The sequence below is a fragment of the Rhyacophila brunnea genome, unplaced genomic scaffold, assembly GCF_057557595.1.
Source record: "Rhyacophila brunnea isolate RB1 unplaced genomic scaffold, BYU_Rbru_1.0 scaffold_1, whole genome shotgun sequence".
In the NCBI taxonomy this organism is placed as follows: domain Eukaryota; kingdom Metazoa; phylum Arthropoda; class Insecta; order Trichoptera; family Rhyacophilidae; genus Rhyacophila; species Rhyacophila brunnea.
The window spans coordinates 28,408,096-28,431,963 of record NW_028232751.1 but is presented as its reverse complement, the minus strand read 5'-3'; the positions used below and the strand labels follow the sequence as shown (position 1 = coordinate 28,431,963).

The window sequence follows — 23,868 nt, the reverse complement described above, 5'->3', positions numbered from 1 at the left end:
GCGTGAGAGAGTTGCCGTCGAGAAAGATTAAGCTCGACGACATCTGCTCAGTGTTTCAGGCGGAACTCCTGGCGATCCGAGAAGCTTTGAGCTACGTTCTGAAGAAATCACCAAACAGATGGAAACAAATAACGATCTTGACAGACTGCAAATCAGGCGTCCATGCAATAACGGACCGAAATTCGGTCAATCCTATTGTCATGGACATTATAACTGATATCCAGGAACTACGATGCAGAAAACAGAACGTGCACATCGGCTGGATAAGGAGTCACTGCGGAATCTTAGGAAATGAAAAAGCAGACGAAAAGGCTCGAGATGCTACTCTTAAAAAGACGGCCCCAGATTTTGCCAAGTTTCCGCTCAGTTTTGCCAAAAGGAAAATAAAAAGCAGGACTCTTCAACTCAGGAATGATCGATATTTGAAAGAAACGACAGGAAATATTACTAAAATGTTTTTCCCAACAATTTTCCATGCCTTTGATTTCAGGAGAATGCAGGAAGTTGGCTTTGAACTCACACAATTCCTCACGGGTCACGGTGGGTTCATGAGCTACCTGCATCGATTTAAGCTCTCCGAGATCGACAGCTGCCCGTGTGATGATATGACCCCTCAAGATGTCCCTCATCTTTTTATGCATTGCCCCATTTTCAGCTTCCAAAGACAGCAGCTGGAGGCGCGATGCAGGAGTCTAGATGAGGACCTATGCGACATCGGATCCGTGATAGTTCACAAGGAACTATCACGAAAGATAGTATCATACATGATTAAAATAGTGCAGGATATTGGCAAAATAAACGAAGCCAGGACACAAAATGCCGAACACTCTTCAAGTGAAACGGAAGGCCTGGTGATTTCTGTCAACAGTCCGTCTTCTCCTGAAGAGTTTTCTGTGGTTTCCTCTTCACAAGAGCAAATGCGGAGAAGTTCCTGTTAAGACCCACAGTAGTATATCCCCCCTGATCCCAACACTATATAGTAGAAAAAAGACTAATAAATAAAGAAAACTCCAATTGAAGATCTACAAACCTTGTACATAATAAGCAAGGTCAATAATAAATGCAACTCCCATATATAAAAAAAAAGCTGTAATGGTATAATTTAAGATATTTGATAGATTAACGATTTTTTTACTATTATCTACTATGGCTTGGATTGGGCAGAGTTTAATTATTGTTAAGTAAATAGTTATTTTAGTTAAATGAAAACAAATTCATTTGACTGACAAAGTTTAGTGTGCACTATTTATGACGGATCTCCACAGCCTACATATACCCTTCGCCACTGGTAGGTAGGTATACAAAATGAAATAATAGTTTTACTAATTTATTATAACTGACATTAAACCTCAATAAACCTTCAATACATAGTTGTATTTATTTTATTTTTTTCAAAATAACGCTAATCGTATAATATAATATCTAGGTACTTAGGTACCTACCTATAATTAGGATATAATTAATATCGTATGCAGTATACATATGTATTATAATTTCATTATTAACACAATATTTAGATGAGACCTGTTTTGGGGTATTTAAAAATAAATAAATATAAATAAACCATGGACAAATTAACAGTACATCCCTAGACAAAGAGCTGCCCGCCCTTAGCCAGACTTAGAATGCAATTCACTTTCGTTTTTAGTCTAAAATTATAAATGCAAATTTGCTAGTTGCATAATAATTAAACTGACAAATGCAACACAAATCTTGGATAAATTACGTAAATACGTTTCATCAACTGAGGATTGGAGTATTTCTACGAAGCCTTCTCCCAAGCAACGACGGTTTTATGTGCGTGGAGATTTGACAAGTTTGGAGCCCCCCTCGTGATTTGTTTATAATAAGATGTCGGTACTTTCTAACCTTTCATACTCTTAATGGAAAACCCGCACTGCTTTCAGAAGTTGCAATGATTAGCATTTCCTTATTTTGCCGCCCTAACCAGCGCTTGGTCTGCTTAGTCCCACGGGATACCACTGCATATCGACTACCTAATAGAATAACAGATGGTTGCCAAAACCTTTATTGATGTAGGTGCGAAAATTGCCTCTGCCTTGCTTTCTGAAAGTAGGGTTTGATAAGAATGGTTCGAAATGTGGGTTTGTTTACGGACGTACCTAGTAATCAACTACCTATCGATGCGTGATCTGATAAAACTGATAAAACTCATTGAGTCATTCATTATACAGGCGAAATTGATTTGACAATGTCTGTTATAGCCCCACAATTTGAGCTTATCATTATATTATTCGGTACTGTTCGGTTATACCGGAGGCAGCGGAAAACGCATTTTGAAAATAGTCGATAAACTGGATTATTTGTTAGTTTGGGTTAGTTTAGGTTCGGTTAGGTTGGGTTAGGTTAGGTTAGGTTAGGTTAGGTTAGGTTTGGTTAGGTTAACCTAACAAATAATCCAGTTTATCGGCTATTTTCAAAATGCGTTTTCCGCTGCCTCCGGTATAACCGAACAGTACCTTGTTTCAAATTTCCTTCCAACGGTTATTGATGTCTGGGAATTCCATACATTATAAATCGATGTTTGTTTTACGAATCTTGAGGCGATGTCGAGGACGAAAAATAACAGAATTAAATATTAATTAAATAAACAGGGATATATAAATCGCAAAGTTGGCATACTTGGTTACACTAATCTTTACCTTTACATTTCTTATCATTCACTCCGGTGTTCGGTTCCATCAGCGCTCGAAATGGAAATGTTTACGAACCGGAGCGCTAGACAATCTTTCTGATTTACACAGTTATCAAATCGTATGTGTATTTTTTTTAAATATGTGTATCAGATTTTCTATTCTATGTCCTATCTAGATCAGACGGTCAACATATTTTTTCCACGAGACGGAGCGATAATTTTACAAATTTCACGAGCCGGAACGGCGCTCCGGTGCGTTCCGTTCCATTTCGAGCCATGGGTTCCATGAAATAAAAATTGGAATGTTTTTCATTTATTTTCAGAACAGATAATAAATAGAATACCGATAGGTTATATTCAATACGCCGAATGTTGATGCAGGCTTTTGAATGCGTGAGTGTCCTACGAAAATGAAGCACGCATTATGCACGTGCAATAGTGTGTGTAATACACCAACATTAAATGAGCGTAATTGCATAAACCATAAACCGAGAGCAGTTTTCAGTATTCGGCGTAAAACGTATTCTTGACACGTCGTCGCTATAGGATTTGTTTCCCGAATAGACCAAATGTCAATTTTACAGGAGACGAAAAACAAATTTCATTGTCGTATATTTAAATATCAGTAGATGTATCAATCATTCTTTCTACATTGTATGATTGCAACATTATCTAAGAATAGATTCCAAGAATAATATACTGGTATAAATCATTAAATGCACAGAAAATGCGTTTTATTTACAAGTACTCACTGTGGATATTCGGGATTTTTGTAGCGCTCTCTCAGAATAATGGATATTCGGGACAAAACACGGACATTCGGGATTTAAGACCGTAGCGTATTGCTGCACGGCCCACGGATTACTGAGTGGTCAAAAAGTACGCGCGTCAAATGTTATATTTATTTACACGATAATTGTTAGTAATTACTTCTACTATTTAAATACTTAATGATCATAATTACCCAAGTTCGTATGTAATAATAACATGCGGCAATCGCTTTTTCGGGTTTTTTCGGATTAAGTAATAAAATAGTTTTTAAGTAATTAACTTATGAAAAAAGTAAGACACCCGGCAGGAATCGACCCTGCATCTCCTGGGTTTACGCCCCAGTCCACGAATTATCCAATATGCTACGAGGTGACATACTTATGACGACAAACTTTAACTATTAGCCTTTTAATACCTGCTCATCAGCATTCTTCAAAATCAAGCAACTATCGGTGATCGGTTTTTGTTTATTAAATAAAAGTAGATATCTACCACTTCAATTACTAACCGACGTCACAGATTTCTCCAATATTTTATGATGGTACTAACTCTTACTGGCTAACAATTTTATATTTATACATTTTCCAAAAAAAAAATCTATATATTATTATATCTATATATTTCTAATATTAACAATTAATGAATTAAACTTATTACAAACCACCAAATAATATTATATTATATTGTAAGGAATAACAACACAAAATAATAGCATGTATAAATTAATTACCATTGGCTGCTAATATTAGGTAGGTACCAATATCCAAGTATATAATATTCACCAAATAAATAGTTACTAACATACACATTAAATTAAATTAACTATCAGCGCATTGAAAAATAAATAATAGCATCGCCTTTATTTTCATAGAAATACCTAGATTAAAAGTAAAATAAAGACAAACAATGTTTGATTAATAATAATTTGAAATAATAATTATTTTTTACGTCATAGTAGTTTTCGGGTCACACTATAGAATTCATATAACTGTTGGGATTTTGTGTCATTTATCAAAACAAAATGCAGTTATTTAGGTTAAATTACTCACTTCCATAACTCTACTGTAAGTTCAGGACGAACTGGTGATGTATCAGCTATGAATGATCTCTTAAAATTTGATGAATTCACTATTAAAACAATAGTAACTTTAAAAACAATATCAATAAGACGAAATTTGAAAGAGCACTCCGGACGGCCAAAAAATATGAAAGTGGGCGTGATTGTTTTAGAGCTAGACAGAGTGAATGTGGGAGCAAGATGCACGGCGTCAGCGCGGTTTGATTGGCTAAAAGTCATATTCGGGAAATAAAAACTCAGCCAGAGATATTTTTCGACCGAAACTAACTTGGATATTCAGGTACGAATAGTTGGACATTCGGGAGAACACCACGGAGTAATTGTAACTTAACATGGCGTATTCGGGTTTTTTAAAAAAATATATCTGTTCCTAGATAAAAATATATTGTTTTTATAAATGATTTCGGTAGAGTTCGATAAAAGAAATTGAACTGCATTAAAATGTCGATTTCGACAAAAATGGATATTCGGGAAACAAATCCTATAGCGACGACGTGTGTACGTTTAACACGGATTCTTCCTTACTCGAGTCGGTTACCTGCTATCGCCTTAACCGTTATGTATTTCAGTTCCCACTATTTCTGACTTCCCTGGTCGTACGTCTGAATAAGGGTGGAGTGCTGAGCTCAAACCAGTCTCTGAGGTTCTTGAGCCAAGAGGCTCTTCTTTTACCAGGGCGTCGTTTACAGAAGATCTTTCCTTGAATGCGGAGGCGCGTTTACCTAACGCAACCGTTTCGTGAGAAAATTTAAAAGGGGGTCTCCGAAGAATTATTAAAACCTGCTACTCGGTTATTAAATTATATTGAAATTTGAAAAAAATGCATATTTTTCACAAACTTAGGGAAAAATAGGTATTGTCCAAAGTATAACAAAATCCCTGCATAAAAGTAGGGGTTCTAATAGCTATTGATTAGAAGTAAAATTAGGCTAATTAAGTAGGTAGATAAGTACGAACAGTAAACAAAGCAATAAAATCTGCCCCTCATGTAACTTTATGTCTTTGATATACTTGAGAAGATTTCTTTTCGAGATCGGCTACTAAATTGGTAGGTATTCTGCTGTAAGTACATATGTACCTCTCAGTGGCTAAGGCTGGAGGTAGGCTGTTAATATCATAAATAGTGCACACTAAAGTTTGTCAGTCATACATATTTGTTTTTATTGAAATAAAACTACAATTTACAGACGGTGTTTGTTAGTTTTTAAATTTGAATTTAACCCTGCGAAACCAAGCCATCTATATTCTATAGTCTATACTATAATTTCGAAAATATATTTGGATGTTTCTATGTTTGTACAGTCCTTAGGTTTTTCTTTATACAAAAATAAACACGCGCAGTCAGATTTCGACAATATTTAGAGGGTAGACGGAGCCCGACGAGCCGGAGTGCGTGGTCGGGGTTTCAAATTTCAGTATATATATATATATATGGTATGGTTCCTATACCATTCATCTGGTTGCAATGAAACTTTCGTCAGTAAAGTTGTTGTGCCCACACCCGGGAAGGTATAAATATTTAAAAAAAAAAACATCGAATTTTATAAAAATATAAATGTGTATAACTTGAAATCATTTTTATTTATATTTTTTAATGATGTTTTTAAAATATATATAAAAAATATTAAAACTATGAATTAGTCAAAAATCTTTTATTTTATTATTATTGAAGAATATATTTGGATATTTGTATGTACCGTCCTATCGTCGGTTTTTCTTTATACAAACCAACACGGCAAAATTTGGAGGGTAGACGGAGGCAGCGCTCGAAATGGAAAAGTTTACGAACCGGAGCGCTCGACAAATTTTCTGAAGATATTTACATAGTCATCAAATCGTATGTGTATTTTATAAAAATAAGTGTGTCAGATTTTCTATTCTATAACCTATGTAGCTCAGATGGTCAACATATTTTTTCCACGAGACGGAGCGATAATTTTACAAATTTCATGAGCCGGAACGGCGCTCCGGTGCGTTCCGTTCCATTTCGAGCCCTGGACGGAGGCCGACAAGGGCCTCCGGGGTGCGACGGGGTAACGGGTGCAGAAAAGGCCGCCGCGTACAGGTCCTTGAAAAACGGAAGATAATGCTGCAACCCCCATTTTTATTGAAAATTTCGCTAGAATGTGTACATTTAAAAAATATTGACGTTTATTTCAGCTCGATCGGAGGTCAAATGGCAAAGTTAGATGCAAATAATTGTGTTATTAGAATCGCTAATCGGTAGAGAGCCAACCGAGCCGAACCTAATGAATCCAATTCAAAAAGGCTCAGCGAGACTCACCCTATGTGGAATTTTCAGCTCTGACAGATTGCATATAGATAAGCTGATGATTTGGCGTAGAAATTTCCATCGAGTTTTCGTGTTTTTTAAATTCAATCCTTTGCAGTCTACGAATTAAATTTAGAATTTTTAATTTTCAAATATTAAACCATTCCATTCCGGGCGGCACCGGTTGATACTGCTAGTAATAAATAATAGTCAAAAATACTCGTCTATCCATAAAATATCTAAAATCATGCAATTAAATCATACATAACTTTTTTATCTAAGTATTATAGTTTAGGTAGAGTTTAATGAATTAAAAAAAAAATAACGAAGAATATGACGTCTAATACATATTTGTATTCTTAATCCTACGAAAACAAATAAGTATGAATGAAAAAAGGTGTATAATTTTGTCGTATCGCCCAAAGTATACCAAAACTATTGTGTTTTGCTCTAGACAGTGTTTAATTGATTTTTAAAATCTAACAAACACCATCTGTAAATTTTAGCCTTATTTCAATAAAAACGAATACGTAGATACGGCTAACAAACTTTAATGTGCACTGTTTATGGCGGATCTTAACAGCCTACCTCCACCCTGCGCAACTGGTATCTACCTATTTATGGATTATGATTTGTAAGAAAGGAGACTCTTACGATAATTAAACCATGTTTGTACAATTTATTCAAAATAAAAATTGTATTAATGCATGGATTTATTTGAACAATTAAAATTAAATTGTTCATTTTTTATCGTAGGGGGCTCAAAATCAACCTTACACCATTCGGTTTTCCACTGACCAGAATGAACCTCAGTCGAACAGAACCAGGAACCGAACATTTTAAGAAATGCATCTCGTTAACATCTACGACATATTATTGTGATAGTATTTCCTTTTTATACTTAGATAAGTAGGTATGTAGTTTAGATACGGTGACCATCCATTATTTGAGCGTGGTATCCTTTAGATTTATTTTATTTTATTATAAAAAACACAGTTTTATCTTTTATTTTGAAAATCATACTCAGTACTTCATTTTTGCTGAACCCAAGAAAACATCCGAATCCAGATTCAGATCGGATTGGCTGCTTTTGGGGAAAATGAAAATGGATTTTTTTTCTTGTGGCGGGAAACGTGCACCCTAATGGAGATAAAATCTTTTTTGATAGGAAAATGAAGAAGGTAACAATAATTTGGAAGGATAGATCAAAAAGGTCACGTCATAGGTTTTGAAAGATTTCAAAAAAATGGATAGAAAATATTAGATAGTTTTGGGTAGGTACATAGCGAATACAATACAATAAAAATGCTGTCCTCGATTTCGGGAGCAATTTTCAAGTTTTGAAAGAAAATCTACAAAACAAAATACCTACCTAATATTGATCCACTCCAATCCAATGTTATATTGTTTGTTTGAGGTAAAGTAGATTAACTATAATGTACCTACCTACTAATTATAGATAATATATTGTACTTAACAACCTATCTAGATATTTTCTAATGTTCGTGTTGGTTATTTCACATTTATTTTATTATATTTTTTAAACAATTTCTTATTTAAAATAAAACTATTCAAAATATGAAGTTAGTTTGTAGTATGTAGATGGAGAAGGGGGTGGGGGGTTAGGGAATGGGACGATTTGGCACCGCGAACTGGCCTCCGCCGATTGGCCTCCGGTAATTGGCCGCCGGTACAATCGGACGCCGGCCCAATTGGACGCCGACCCAATTCGACGCCGACCCAACTGGCCTCCGGGAGATTGGACGCCGCACAGTTGAATTAAATGCGCAAAGGAATAGACGTACGTTACGATTTGTTGGAGTAAATAAGCAAGTCAGTTTAATATGCTTCTATCTTCTCAGTAGGTGTACCTTATACATTTCGCGCTTGACACATTTTTAATATAGATTGAGAAAAATTATTATGCCTGATGATGTTTATTAAAAGAAAATAATTCTTCCCTCGCTAAAACTTAAAGATGTGCATAATCAATTAATTTATTGTCTATACATGGGTACTTATTTATATTTACAACAAATATTTAAAATAATGTTAGATGTTAGAATGAAAATTACATTATATTTCAGCGTTTTATCGACTTAATATTATAATAAAGCTTAAATATGTATATTATTATGCATAAATGCGTATTTTAAGATAGTATGAAATTACAAACAAAATATTAAGTAAGTTATCTGCTAAGTATAAATGTTTCAGTAGTTTGATTGATAAACTACTTAGGTACTGGATGCCGGATGAAATCCCGAATGCCGAAATCCCGAATGCTGAAATCCCGAATGGCCGAAATCCCGAAAAATGAAAAAATACAAACATCAATAATTGCGCAATTTTTGCAAGAGAGACAAAAACCCATTTTTTGTGGAAATATAAAAAATGTAAAATACAAACATCAATAATTGCGCAATCGTGAGCGCAATTTTTGTAAGAGAGACAAATCCCATTTTTTCGGAAAATGGGTTTTTCTGATTGCGCAATTTTTTCAGGAGAGACCATTTTGTAGAACGAATGGATTTTGTGCATCTCACAAAAATTGCGCAATTCACGATTGCGCAATTATTGATGTTTGTATTTTACATTTTTTTATATTTCCACAAAAAATGGGTTTTTGTGTCTCTTGCAAAAATTGCGCAATTATTGATGTTTGTATTTTTTCATTTTTCGGGATTTCGGCCATTTGGGATTTCAGCATTCGGGATTTCGGCCTTCGGGATTTCATCCGGCATCCAGTACCTAAGTAGTTTATCAATCAAACTACTGAAACATTTATACTTAGCAGATAACTTACTTAATATTTTGTTTGTAATTTCATACTATCTTAAAATACGCATTTATGCATAATAATATACATATGTAAGCTTTATTATAATATTAAGTCGATAAAACGCTGAAATATAATGTAATTTTCATTCTAACATCTAACATTATTTTAAATATTTGTTGTAAATATAAATAAGTACCCATGTATAGACAATAAATTAATTGATTATGCACATCTTTAAGTTTTAGCGAGGGAAGAATTATTTTCTTTTAATAAACATCATCAGGCATAATAATTTTTCTCAATCTATATTAAAAATGTGTCAAGCGCGAAATGTATAAGGTACACCTACTGAGAAGATAGAAGCATATTAAACTGACTTGCTTATTTACTCCAACAAATCGTAACGTACGTCTATTCCTTTGCGCATTTAATTCAACTGTGCGGCGTCCAATCTCCCGGAGGCCAGTTGGGTCGGCGTCGAATTGGGTCGGCGTCCAATTGGGCCGGCGTCCGATTGTACCGGCGGCCAATTACCGGAGGCCAATCGGCGGAGGCCAGTTCGCGGTGCCAAATCTTCCTAGACCCGGGGGTTACAATTTGTACCGGTTAAGGTCATAAAATTTTAGGTATTCGAAGTATTGTTATAATTACACGTTTAAGTATATATATTTAAATCTAATTTAATGTTTTGTTTCATTGTGTAGATCAGTGGTTCCCAAAATTTATATTAGTACGCCTCCCTTTTTAAAAAATCTAATCTTGGCGCCTCCTCCCCCTTTTAAATAGTCAAAAATGTACTAATACAAAAATGAAAAAAAAATATAAAAATAAACAAGGTTGTTATAATATATTATTATTCATTTTTAAATTAATTTGTTTTTCATGCAATGAATGTGCTTGTTTTTTAACCAAATTTCCTTTTCAATAGTAGTCAATCCATATTCATCATCGTTCTTTGACAAATGGATTCTATCATGGGCCCCATACCCTGAAGCGGGCCCCCAGGCCAGGATCTTTGGCGGGCCCACCTACCTATCGCTGAGGTTAAGGGCAGTGTGGTGCTCTAAAGTAGTGTTTCCTAAATTATACACGGGAGTTATCATTTAAGTAGGTATATCAATCATCAAATAGGTAACAGATCAAATTGCACCGCACAACCACATATTTAAAATATTTAATAGCCCTAAAACAAAGTAGCGCTGGCGACTTTTTTTTTACTATTAATAAAATAATCTGAAAAGTGCATTAAAAAACTATCCAAGAACTCAGTAAATATATTTCTGTTTACTTCAATATATCTGGCGCTAAAGTGGAAACATGGCGAACTTATTTTTTTGTAATTTTGATTTCCAAAGCTCCAATTTTTTATGAATGCCTTCACTTTGTGTTTCTAAATCAGTAAATGCATTAGTGGCCCTTGCATTGATTTATTCGCTCATTTTTTTTTTAAATTTCAACCAAATAACAATTTTAACTAGAAAAATATCGTTCCTAAACAAATTTGCCTTAAATTTCAATATTATGATTTGACCCTTTCGTTTAATTTTTTCTCAAGATAGCCAGCGCGCTTCACAATAGTATAGAAATGAGGTATTATAAAATTAGGCTCCATATCTTCAGACAGGACGTTTGCAAACAACGTGTTATAGAATTGTTTTTTTTATGTTGTTTATAACTAGCGGCCGTTTTATAAACTATGTATTTGCAAACTGCAAACCTGTGGATACATTAAGTGTGTTAAACTTTTCGCGCCTCCCTTTGCAACCAGTTTGGAAATCGCTGGTGTAGATATTGCCAATGTTATATAAGTAGATACCTAATCTACCTAACCATCCAAGTTAAATATTAATTTATTATTTTATCGCATAATGAACAGGGAATAATTTCTATACCTACATAGGTAGGTACCAAACATTATGTTAAAATTAAAGTCATTTCGAGAGTAAGCCATCAGCGTCGGCCGGATGTTGGGGCCTGTCAGTTATTGTTCTAAATTTAAATTTAAAGCTTCGAACATATGGGACCTGTCACACTGCGGTCAATCTCACATACTTCAATTACCAATAGGCCAACCAAGCCCGGGAAATGAAAAAATGGGACACGACGTAACAACGAGATATAAATTAAAAAAAAAAACACCCTAAGCAGAGGTGGCATTTATAGAGCTGTACATGGATTACCGGTAGAGAACTGTTTCATAGATTGAGGGGGGGGGGGTGATAGTTCGCGTCCCCCCCGGAGGAACGAAAAAATACAAATTATTTAGGTGAAACTTAAGATTTATGACCGTTAAGCCAAACTAATTATATAACCGATACCGTAGTTATAGTTGCAAGCTAACTGTTCATCGATAGCGGAATATCTCCGTGTAAAGAATGTACCCGGAAAAGTGCGGTTGAAGCAACGGGTGTCAGATTAAGCAGTCGATATTGGCCTCCACGAAGTATTAACAGATATTTTTTGAAAAACACCAAAAAGCATTTTTTCAAAGTACTTACTAATAATTTGATATTCTTTAATTAGAATTTAATTTTAATTATATTCTGGTCAACCTATTCACGGAATTGCATGAATTAAAAATCCAAATCGACTCCTCTTCTCTATCAGATGTTACTTAAGCAAATTTAGTTGTAATATTATGTTGCTAGGATTTGTTTCAGTTACACGTCACTATACTGTTATGGTTGTTTCCCAATGCGCAGTCTAGACTCTAGGTCTAGCTAGCCTAAACTAAGATACATTATTTGTGTAAACAAATGAATATTTTATAAAACAGTTTCAAAGTTGTATAAATATTATGTACTTATACATATTTTTTATACAAATGGTCATGTTTTGTTGTATTCCGCCGCGGGTGGAAAACATAATACATATGCATATTATAAAAAATATTATATATCGATAAACATTATGGTAGACAGGTTTTCTCCCTATATATCTCTATGGATACCTTGCGTTTGCTATCGAGGTTTCTATAAGGACTTTGAGTTTTGACACGCAAACTACTTTTCTTGGTGCTAACTAGGGATTCCAATCCCGGGATCCCGGGATCCCGAGCTATTTTCGATACCTATGAATCCCGGGATTGATAAACATAGTCCCGAAACTTTATGGATTGATTTTTTTATCAATTTTTATGGAAAATAAAATAAAAACGAAAATATAACAGAAACAATACTTTTAATAACAAATAAGTACATTAGAAATAAATTGAGTTTGAATGAAATTTGATTTATACCCATGTGTAAGTTGCCGATTCATTTTATTTTTTCACATAAATTAATAAAAATGAGAAAGATTGGAAAAAACAATGCTTCGCACTATTAACAAAGTAATTCCACCATGATCTCATACGTTTTACGGCAGTTTCATATTTGGCTGACTAATTAGAAGCGGAAAGGCCATAAGTACCTACATCATGATTTGCTTTACTATTTTAAATCTCGCTTACCCATTCATTGAGTCTTTATTATCAGAAACAGCAGTCTCATATTAAATTCACACTATTATTTACTCCATTAAACTTATATATTTCCAAGATTGAACATATAATATTAACAATAAATGTCTTAAATAGTATAAATTACCTATATTTATTTTTGTCCGATTTTATCAGTGTTATTTGTAAATATAAAAAATTTATATTAACAATGGAAAAAAATGCCAATCTCGGGATTGTCAAATTGTAATCCCGAAATCAGAATTTTGGCTCGGGATTGGATTCCCTAGTGCTAACTTACGTAGGTATAATTATTATTATCTATGATGGTAATTCAAAAGAAATTTATGCCGACTGAAAAAAAGCCCTTTTAAAACAATTATTTGTATATCCGTATATATTTGTATACTTACGTATATATACCGCATCGGGTATTGCTGATTTGGATTCGGAGACACTATGAAAGCACTTGCAAAATTCTTTGTAGAACAAGGCGGTGGTGATTCTAATGAATAATGTTGTCTTATTCATTGGGACTGTTTTCTTCAAACTGCAATTTTTATAATATCGCATTTTTTGCAGTTTTCCCGTGAAATAAATGTCTCATAGGGCTGAACTTCTGAGCGAACAGAATAAACAATTGGAAAAAATCTATCCAAATTATGTACTCACACAGTGACCTCCCTAGACAAAATGCCGCCCCATTTCTTTATAAAATATTTTTATTACCCGTGCTCCTGTCGTTTCTGGTCACCAAGGACGTCGAAGGGCAACGAAAGTAAACTGAACCCAACAAAAAAATACAGTCCTGTTAAACCTTTTATGTTAATTAATACATTATGTTTCCAACCAGTGAGCTGGATTTTTTTAAAGGAAGGATTTTCGTTGTTCAGTACTCAGCTTAAGTAGGTATTTCTATATATACCAAATGATTTTCCTTGATTTGCCGCCCCCAAGCGACGGTCAATCTGCCTACCCCGACGGGACGTCACTATGCTCAAAGAATTCAACGACTTCTTTGTTCTTGCTTCTCATTTATGATTTTTCGAAATAAATAAGATTTTACTTTAGCTCTTAAGGGGGGACATGCTCGTCGAACGTCAAAATTGAGTTTTTATTGTATTTTCGAACCATGATCCTGGACACACCTTAAATGTTGTAGATAATCTATTTATATAATTTTGAAGCCTTATTATCCTTTATAATTATTTTAAACATTTGATGACTGCATAAAGTATTTTTGTTACATAAAATAGTATTCTTTTAAACCTCTCGCTCTAATGTTTTAGAATATAGTCATATTTCGGTACATAACTGTGCAGTGGTGTTAAGATTTTTTACGTTTATTAATTTTTAAACGCATTTATAAAACCATTAGTATAATTTATTACGAGATAATTTTTGTAAAATATTCACGATAAAAAATTATATTGATAATATCTGTGATCCCAAATTTGACAAGAATTAGGCATTTTATTATTCAAAAAATCGGCAAGATTAACACATTTAAAGATGATTCTAAAGTTACTTATTATAAGCTATGTCTTTGACCATTCAAGTGTGATAAACATCTTATGAATAATGATTGCTTTATAATAATTATTGACCTAAGAATACGGTAGTGTTTTTTTGAAATACGCTATTTCTTTTGGCATTCTCCAGTGGTTAAGCTACAACATACCGCCATAGCCATAAATTGACAAACTATTATTAGAGTAGGGAGTAAAATTATGTTAACGCGCGTGTTTGAACATGTACCTAACCAATTTTTTTAAAAAAAAATTTTAAACGGTACATGTTCAAACACGCGCGTCAATATCATTTTACTCCCTACTTTAATTATAGTTTGTCAATTTATGGCTACGGCCGTATGTTGTAACTTAACCACTGGGGAATGACAAAAGAAATGGCGTATTTCAAAAAAACACTAGCTTATTCTTAGGCCAATAATTATTATAAATCAATCATTATTCATAAGATGTTTATCACACTTGAATGGTCAAAGACATAGCTTATAATAAGTATCTTTAGAATCATCTTCAAATGTGTTAATCTTGCCAATTTTTTGAATAATAAAATGCCTAATTCTTGTCAAATTTGGGATCACAGATATTATCAATATAATTTTTTATCGTGAATATTTTACAAAAATTATCTCGTAATAAATTATACTAATGGTTTTATAAATGCGTTTAAAAATTAATAAATGTAAAAAATCTTAACACCACTGCACAGTTATGTACCGAAATATGACTATATTCTAAAACATTAGAGCGAGAGGTTTGACAGAATACTATTTTATGTAACAAAAATACTTTATGCAGTCATCAAATGTTTAAAATAACTATAAAGGATAATAAGGCTTCAAAATTATATAAATAGATTATCTATAACGTTTAAGGAGTGTCCAGGATCATGGTTTGAAAATACGATAAAAACTCAATTTTGACCTACGACGAGCACGTGGGCCGTTAACACACAATACCTACATATTTTTCTCTCCCGTCTTGGTCATTCTCCCTCAAATGTTATCATGCACCATATTGGAAATCCCTGGTACCAATGATCTTTAAAAAGCAGTGCTGTGCTATAGGTTAATATAAATAATAGCATTATTTTTCTAGGTAATATCAATGCTTACAGAAATTTTGAATTTCCATCTGAGAATTCTCTTATAAGGGGTTGGTCTCATTTTTCTGAAAATACAAAAAACGATTGATACAGTATCCAATATTTTATATTAGCTGAACGTCAATTTTACGTAAACTAATAATAATGTAGATGCAGTATTGATTTCCGTTCAGATGATGTATGCTGTGCATATTGGCTGTAGGTTTTGGCATATGATTTTATGGTTCAAAATATTGAAAACCAATAAAGAAAGTGTTTCAAAAAAATACATGTAGTGCAGTGCACTTGTATGATGTTAGTCCAGCCGCCACTGCTTACTAACCCATTTCATTGAGACATGAATACCTTTCGGTAGTTTTATATACAACTCTGATGCATTCATCAGTCATAGAAAAACTTTAAACTAATAAATTCAATTATTGTTATAATGCATTATAAAATATATTCTGAGTTAGTTAAACGATTCTTTAATTTACCACTCTTTGGTAAGTGTCCCAACGTTGGTACGCAACATTGGTAATTCATATATTTCCAACATAAAATTTAGATTAAGGATGTAATCGAATGTAATATCGTCACCGTTCAGGCAAAAGTCACCAACCCTGAAAATGGCAGTTTTGAGTTGAGTATGTCACCCGAAGCGTAAAATTATGTTCTTTAAGATGCAAAACTCACCTCGGTACATTAGTTAGTAAAATTTTGCTTAAATCCGAATTATTTGTTTTTCACTAAATGACTTTCGATAGAATCTTAACAAGCAAAAGTCATTATAGGTGAATAGACATTATTGACTCTATAAAAAAATATCCTTCATTATAAATATACAAGCAAAAGTCACTATACTATGGATGGTGAGTTTTACTGATGCTTCTTTTGGCTAACATTGTTCAGATTATTAACAAGCAAAAGTCACCAAACCATAATTTGAGCTACCTTGCCTCCTTTAAAACCTTCCAGATGTTTTAATTAGCATCAAAAAGTAAAAGTACTTTAAAGAAATTATTAAGAAGACATGAGAAAATAATTTAATGTAGATAAAACCTTAAAAACATTAAAATCTGATTTTTCCTGCATTTTCAAACTTTCAAATTGCGATATCTCAAAACTATGTTTTTAGGGTTGGTGACTTTTGCCTGAACGGTGACGATATGTACGATAGTTTTATAATAAATGATAAAACATAATGTGTATTAAAACCATTAATAAGAACTTAAGAACATCATCATACTTTCCTTTTGATGTCTATGATTTTTTTTAACATGAGTAAATTATTATTTAGAACAGGGGTGGGCAAACTTTTTGGCTGGAGGGCCAAATTCAAGAATTCAAAATGAGCAGCGGGGGGCCGCAAGTAAAATACCATTTTTAGATATACACTATTTATTATCACGAAAAGTAAACATTACAAAAAAATTAATAAGAAGAATGAAACTGTTGTACATTTTTTTAAATTCAGGTGTTAATTTTGTAGTTGATATTCTCAAAACTGCTTGTAAATGGGCATCGGAGATATTTAATCGTAAAGAATTTTTATTGAGGTTCATGATCGAAAATGTTTGTTCACATATATAGGTTGATCCAAAAATAATGAACATTTCTCTTGCATAATCTTTATGTTGGTCGAATTCGTCTGAATTAAGGGCATTGTAAAATTTGGAGATTTCTTCACGACGATGCAATTCTCTTCAATCAGTGTCAAACTGCAGATCAATAATCTCAAGTTCTAGCTCTGTCGGTACACTATCAATATCTATTGAAAATGGATCGCGTACTATTGCTAAACAAATTTTAATCTATCGTCAATATTTTTTTAAAAAAATATAAAAAATATTCGTTATCAGAAGTACAATTAATGATATCGGGCGGCAAAAGCCGCAGTTTGCCCCCCCCTGATTTAAAAGGTAATTCACGCAAAGTGGACATTGCAATATCTGCTCGACTTTCCAAATATAATATCTTGCATTGTGATTCAGTTATGTTTATGTTTAACGAAAACATTATAAGGATGCCAAAAGACCAGCGAAAGAGAAAAATATAGCAGTTTTCTTAGTGACAGAAGAAGAAAAATGCCCCGATTATGTTCATTATAATATTATCCTTGTAGTCAAACTATCTCAAGCTACATTTCGAATTTTTCTGTTGTTTACTTAATGCGTTCTTCCAATTTTGGTAAGTATAATTATTACTATTAAATAGAAATGTAAAAGCCATCGCCATGAACCAAAGTTCCAAAGCAGGGTTGTTTATGGCCTGACCGCCATAAAACCCAAGTAAAAAAAAACCGCGTCGACTGTCCCCAGATTGAAAGCACGTTACATTATCGTGACAAATAAAAATGCATAGGTATTATGATACAGATGTAACTATTGAAAGTAGCATGTACTTTAACACGTGTTTAAGTTTATCCCGTATTTTTCCACACTCGAGATCGTGACACTGTACACCGACATTTCAAAAACTCATAATTTGTTTTTTGAATGTTGTTTTTGTGAATTTCCACAGCCAAGTCCGTATAATAGGATCGAAAATACATAGTATCTTACGATTCTTATAATGAATCACAGATTTCAGTCATCGTTACATTATCTGTAAAGTAGGACAATCAAAAAAATTTTGAATTTAATTATTGATTGATTAATAATTAATCCTTTAAACTCCAAATTCAAAATTTTTAATTGTGTTATAAGGATATGGAATAAAATATATGAATGAGACAAAAATAAAAAATAAACAGGATATAAGTAGTTAGTTTGTGTTTTTATTTTTTATATAATCATAAAAAAATAATTCAAGACATTAATTGATACGTAGTTTTAGTATTTCCTTCAATGGACACGATGTCAGGTAAATTGTTCTTTCTTCTATATATTCTTTTATATATCAAGACTGCGCTTAAGAGCAATAATATAACGGTTGCGATGCTGTATGATATTTCCCACTGAAATAATTGTAAAACATATATTAGTGAAACACATTACACAAAAGTAAAACAACAGTCAAGATTATAACATTTTAAAATTAATTGGTGTCTTAGCCTAATACATTAGCTGTAACCGTTGGTATAGTACTAAATAAAATACTGTATTATTGGGTAGACAAAAGCTCGATGCAGCGAGATGGTAAAGATTAATAAATTTTCCCATAATCACTTAGGAAATGAACTGACTAATTGCTTCCATTGCATTTTTACACTCAGTTTCCTGGTTTCCAATTTTTTTCCCATTTAAAAATAACAGTGACATAATTGTCTTCATTCACAAACATGTTGCGTGTAACATAATATTGGTGAAAACTGTCTGGGGAAGTGCCGGAACACCGACCCGGTACTACTATATCACCGGCTGCGACACTGTAATAATGGGTAAGTTTTATATAACCAAAACAGATGAGTCATTTGCATTAAGGTTGCTTCAGAGACATTGACTTATAGCCAGTGGTCAGCCGACCTTTAGTCTATCTCTAGCAAATTAAGAATTTAAAAATTTTAGGCGAGCCACACATAGGACAATGACTTTTTTTTTTGACAAAATCAGCAATAACAATAGGCAAATTTAATTTTAATATATTTTATTAAATTTAAAAAAGATATTTTCAGACATTGCTTCTATTCTACGAGTGACTGAATTTCTTGATAATTGTACATCTTCAAATGAAATTCAGCTGAAATAATTTCCTTCTTATTTTTAAATTCTTGAAACAATGTTTCTGATGCAGCAAGCATTGCTTCTTTAATTATGTTGCCGTCGTCAAAGGATTTTTTTGTGCATTGCAAGTATATGTGCAATCTTAAATGAAGCAATTGTAGCAGCTCTTTAGTTAGTTATGGACTTAGTAAACATAGATTGTTGTGCAACTTATGTGGCTTTGAATTCTTTCACTTTAGATTTTCTTAAACTGGCCTTAATAAGAGATTCAGTACCATATTTTTTATGAACCGTTATAAAATGTCGTTCTACGTTGCACTTTTTTTCAATAGCAACTGTTGAATCGCAAATCAAACAAATACATTTGTTCCGTTTTTTCTTTTTCTCTGGGTCATATTCAGACATAATTATTAGGGTAACTATATGATAAATATAATTGTCAAACTGACACTTGTGTCAGAATGTGCTTCGTCTCGCCTATGGACTAATATACTATTACTCTCGCCTTTTCGCCAGTGGTGATTGCTGACGAGGTGTTGCCATAATGAGTAGTAATTTTGCCGATTTTTGACATACACTGCGCGCTTAATAGATAATCTGAATACCAACGCAAGCCGTGAGCCACATTAAAACGCGTTAAACGCGTTAACCACATTAAAGTTCACGAGAAATATGTTGCTTGCGAGCTAAGGGTTGGGCCCCGCTGACTTATACCACAACTCAGTATTACATACAAAATCTAAATAACTAAGTCAGTGGATTTGTCGGCAAAATAGTCAAATACACGAATGTGAATTTGCAGATTGTAACCTTGTTGCATATATCGCACCCTCGCAACTAAACCGCCACAAGTCCAAATTTACGTGTTTTGAGTTAATTACTACGTTTCGTTGTCTATCGTTCATAGTATATGTACCGAAAATTTCATATCTCTAAGTCATCAAATTCAAGTCAAAACTTCATTCAATATCTAAACATATTTCAAAAACACAGTACAAAAATGCGAAAGGTAAAAACTTCAAAGCTGATTTTCTCTGTTTGACGTTTTTTGGATTGTGGCAGTTTAGTTGCGAGGGTGCGATATGTGAATTATAATATAGAGTATTCTTATCATTGTATATTTTAAACTAAATTTCATGACATGCAACTTCACAGACACAGTATGGCATAAAAATAGCTGTATAGGGTTACATATCGCAGTACGGACATGGATAAACATAGTTACAGAGCATTTATGAACATAAATTATGTTATGTATTAGCATGAAATTATTAGTCCATTGTGTCAGTATTAAATTATGTTATGTATTAGTATGAAATTATTAGTCCATTGCGTCAGTATAGACTACTCTGCAATTCTAGACACAACCACAGCTGGAATTGAGCCCTGACACCCCAACAGCTCCTTAATTATTTTAATAATAACATGATTCCAAATTTTGAGAATGCAGAATTTTCATTGTTTTTGAATTTTGTATTATTTTTGGTCATCACACTGGAGCTAATTATCAAAAAATTAGTTGAGTTAATAGTAAAAGAATCTAACCTACAAATTATGGTGTGCATATGCACCAACCGGTAATGATATTTTGAAAAAAAAAACGGTGATGACAAGAACGATTTTTGTTTTGAAATTAAAATACAAAGTCCGTAATATACCACATATAACTAGGTAAGTATATTGGTTCTTTAAAGAACCGCAGTCGAACCCTGAAAACAGCAGTTCAATTTTTGTACGAAGGAACCAAACCCTGTTAGATTTTCCCAGTAGACGAAAACCTGGAACCAAGCTTTCATACCAGAAAGTCGTAAGATTTTGCTGAGATCATAAAAGGTTTCAGAGAGGACAGTGAGAATATTACATAGTTACAACTTTTCAAGTGCATCATGCTGCAACACATATCATTGACATACATACGCCAGTCATACTGCTTTGGCTACAACGTGGTGCAGTACAGTATTTATCACATTCTTATCGCATCAGTGTCAAAATCTCAATAGCGCTGACACTAAAAATCCATCTAGTATCATCTAGTAATATAATGTCTAGACTGGGCTGAGAACATAACAATATCCGCGATACTTGTACACCGTGTGGTCCGCGAACTATTATAATAAGAAAATGGAAAAGTCGTCTGTGATTTACTAATTTAGTAAATATATAAAGCGTGGTAAAAAAAGATGTCATGCACTCTATTCTATTCTATCATCCAAATGAAAACATGGGACTAATAATTTGAATGTGTTTCCTTACATTTTATTGTTGAAAAGTGATTTTTATTCCAAAGTATTTGAATATTACATGCCTCGAATGTTGCTACTAATATGGATTGAAATGACCATTTTATTATGACGTTGTTAGTAAACAAAGAATCAAGTTTCACTGATTTATAAGGACAAACACAATTTCATTTGTTTTGAGGGACAAAAGTAAATAAATGTAATACATATCTGTTAACCAATATTTTTTTTGTGTACAGTACAGAGAAAAAAATAATAGACACGAGTCTGCAAGTGATATAAATCTGTATGTGAAAGGAACAGGGAGATTAGTCTAAAAATTACTACTCTTCAGGACAGTCAAAAGATTGAATTTTGGACAACATTGTATGAGGATAGGTAAGTTTGTATGTAAAGTTTATTATTTCTTCCTTTCGCGAACAGAATTAATTATCACTTAAGCGCCATTGCATGAGATCACAGGTATATTATATATTTTTTTTGTTTAGAATCTACAGCAAAAAAATATTTGTTCCTTATAATAGCAGTTAGCATTTGTAAAATAACTAAACAATCAAACGTTCACAATATAATATGCATGTACGATTCCCACATTTAAAAACCCTTTATTTTTATTGTACATACCTAGGTACAATCTTTTAAATATGGATTACGTCTGGCCACACTGAAAAATCATCCTTAAATTCGCATATTTTGATTAGTTTAACTGTAAAAATATTTTAATAACTATGTAGAATGAGAAATGGGTAAACACTTGGAATCTCAATAATTTGACTTGTATTTAATGTATACATAACGATAATTTCAAAATGATGACATCATTTCAATACGATTTGATTTTTGGTAGGAGAAAATTAAAACTAGCCTAGTTGACCGTCTTTACATGTTGTTTTTTTCAATGTGTATTTGATCTAGGTCTGTTAATAAAATTGCCACTCGGCACATATGCTTCAATAGCAATAATTAAAAAATGCCATTATAGCAAAGAAAAGCAACACGTGCGGCCGTATAGTGAGGTGTAGCTATTATAACCAGAGTGAAATAAAATCATATTGAAGTGACTTCATCAATTTAAAACGACCATTTTACATGAGTTAATCAAATCAATAATTTTCAGTTGAAAGAAGTTTCGCTAAACATATTTGGGGGTGGAGAAGTGGAGGGGTGAAATGACTAATTGGAGATGCTCGAGTGGATTGAAGAGTCCGCGAATTTATTGCTGGCTAAACGGTATATAGGTGGTACAAGAAGAAATAACGCAGGAGAGATGTTAGCGGTCCGAAGCTCTGTGAAAGGAATGCTCGAGTCCCAGGCACGATGAGAGAATATTTCAGGGCGAGGTGTGGCGAGAGAGTGCGCTGATCCAAGGCTCGGTGGAAGTGAGTACTATGCGGTGAGATCGGCTCAGTTCGAGGCACGATGATAGGTGCACTACTACGACAGGTACTGGTCTTGATACTGATATCCCATCAAATATGACTCACTATTTATATAAATGAATATTTGATAAATTAAGCAAGCCATTATTGATGTAGGTCACCATGGGGCAATATGCTGACCGTCAAACCGTTGCAACTCTGTTTCGCTGACACAATCTGAGGTTATCGACTCTTATCAAAGTAAGTCACACCTGCAGAATGTGCTGACCGTAGATGAGGCGATTGTCCAATAATAACGCAGTTACACTGACAAGGCCTAAGTTTGTACGTCAACGAAGTGACATTTCAGTAGGTACCTATTGTCTATCTGCCCATGACATAATATAACAAAGACAATATTTGCAGAAATAAATATTCACATATGTACTGAATGAAGGCTAAAATATTTATAAAACAAGATTATAAAAATGACTCTTACAATATACATATTCATTATACCAAAGTTCATAAAGTACACAATTCCTTGGATATTACACATTATGAATGTGCCAAACCAAGGGGGTAAGTGAAAATTTGCAACATTACAATAGAGCAAAATGAAGGTTATATTGGCTTTGATTTTATTGTATTTTACAAGTTAAGTATTAGGCTTTAGAAGTTACAGATCATTAAATATTATTACTTATATGAAATTATGTATTAATAGAATATGTACATATTATTTGCTAAATTTTGAACATAATATGTGGATTTATCGGTTTTTGGAAATAAATGCATTTGGAAATATATTTTTTAACAAAAATAGTTGTGACTTCGCCACAAAATAACTTTAAAGCTTCAAATACATTATGATGCACGTTTCGTACTGTCATGCTGTCACGGCGAAAAATTTAGTCTATGGTTTTGTCATTCCGCGGAATATTTTGAACGATTACCGGCTCTATAAATTCAATGATGTAGAGTGTCAACTGTGATG

General features: G+C 33.2%; 2 protein-coding genes across 2 annotated transcripts in view; one reads left to right on the top strand and one right to left on the bottom strand.

Moving 5' to 3' along the window:
* The first annotated feature begins 200 nt into the window (after positions 1–200).
* LOC147079652 (uncharacterized) lies at positions 201–938 on the top strand. Its single transcript, XM_085961241.1, has one exon. It carries the CDS (start codon positions 201–203, stop codon positions 936–938), a length of 738 nt encoding a protein of 245 aa, XP_085817367.1.
* Positions 939–18,367: 17,429 nt separating this feature from the next.
* The window catches only part of LOC147079651 (prostatic acid phosphatase-like), a 37,233-nt gene continuing 31,732 nt past the window's right edge, over positions 18,368–23,868 (bottom strand). The window contains exon 7 of the mRNA XM_085942850.1: positions 18,368–18,567. Within this exon, the coding sequence (XP_085798976.1) occupies positions 18,418–18,567 (150 nt within the window). The 3' untranslated portion in view covers positions 18,368–18,417. The remainder of the gene's footprint in view (positions 18,568–23,868) is intronic.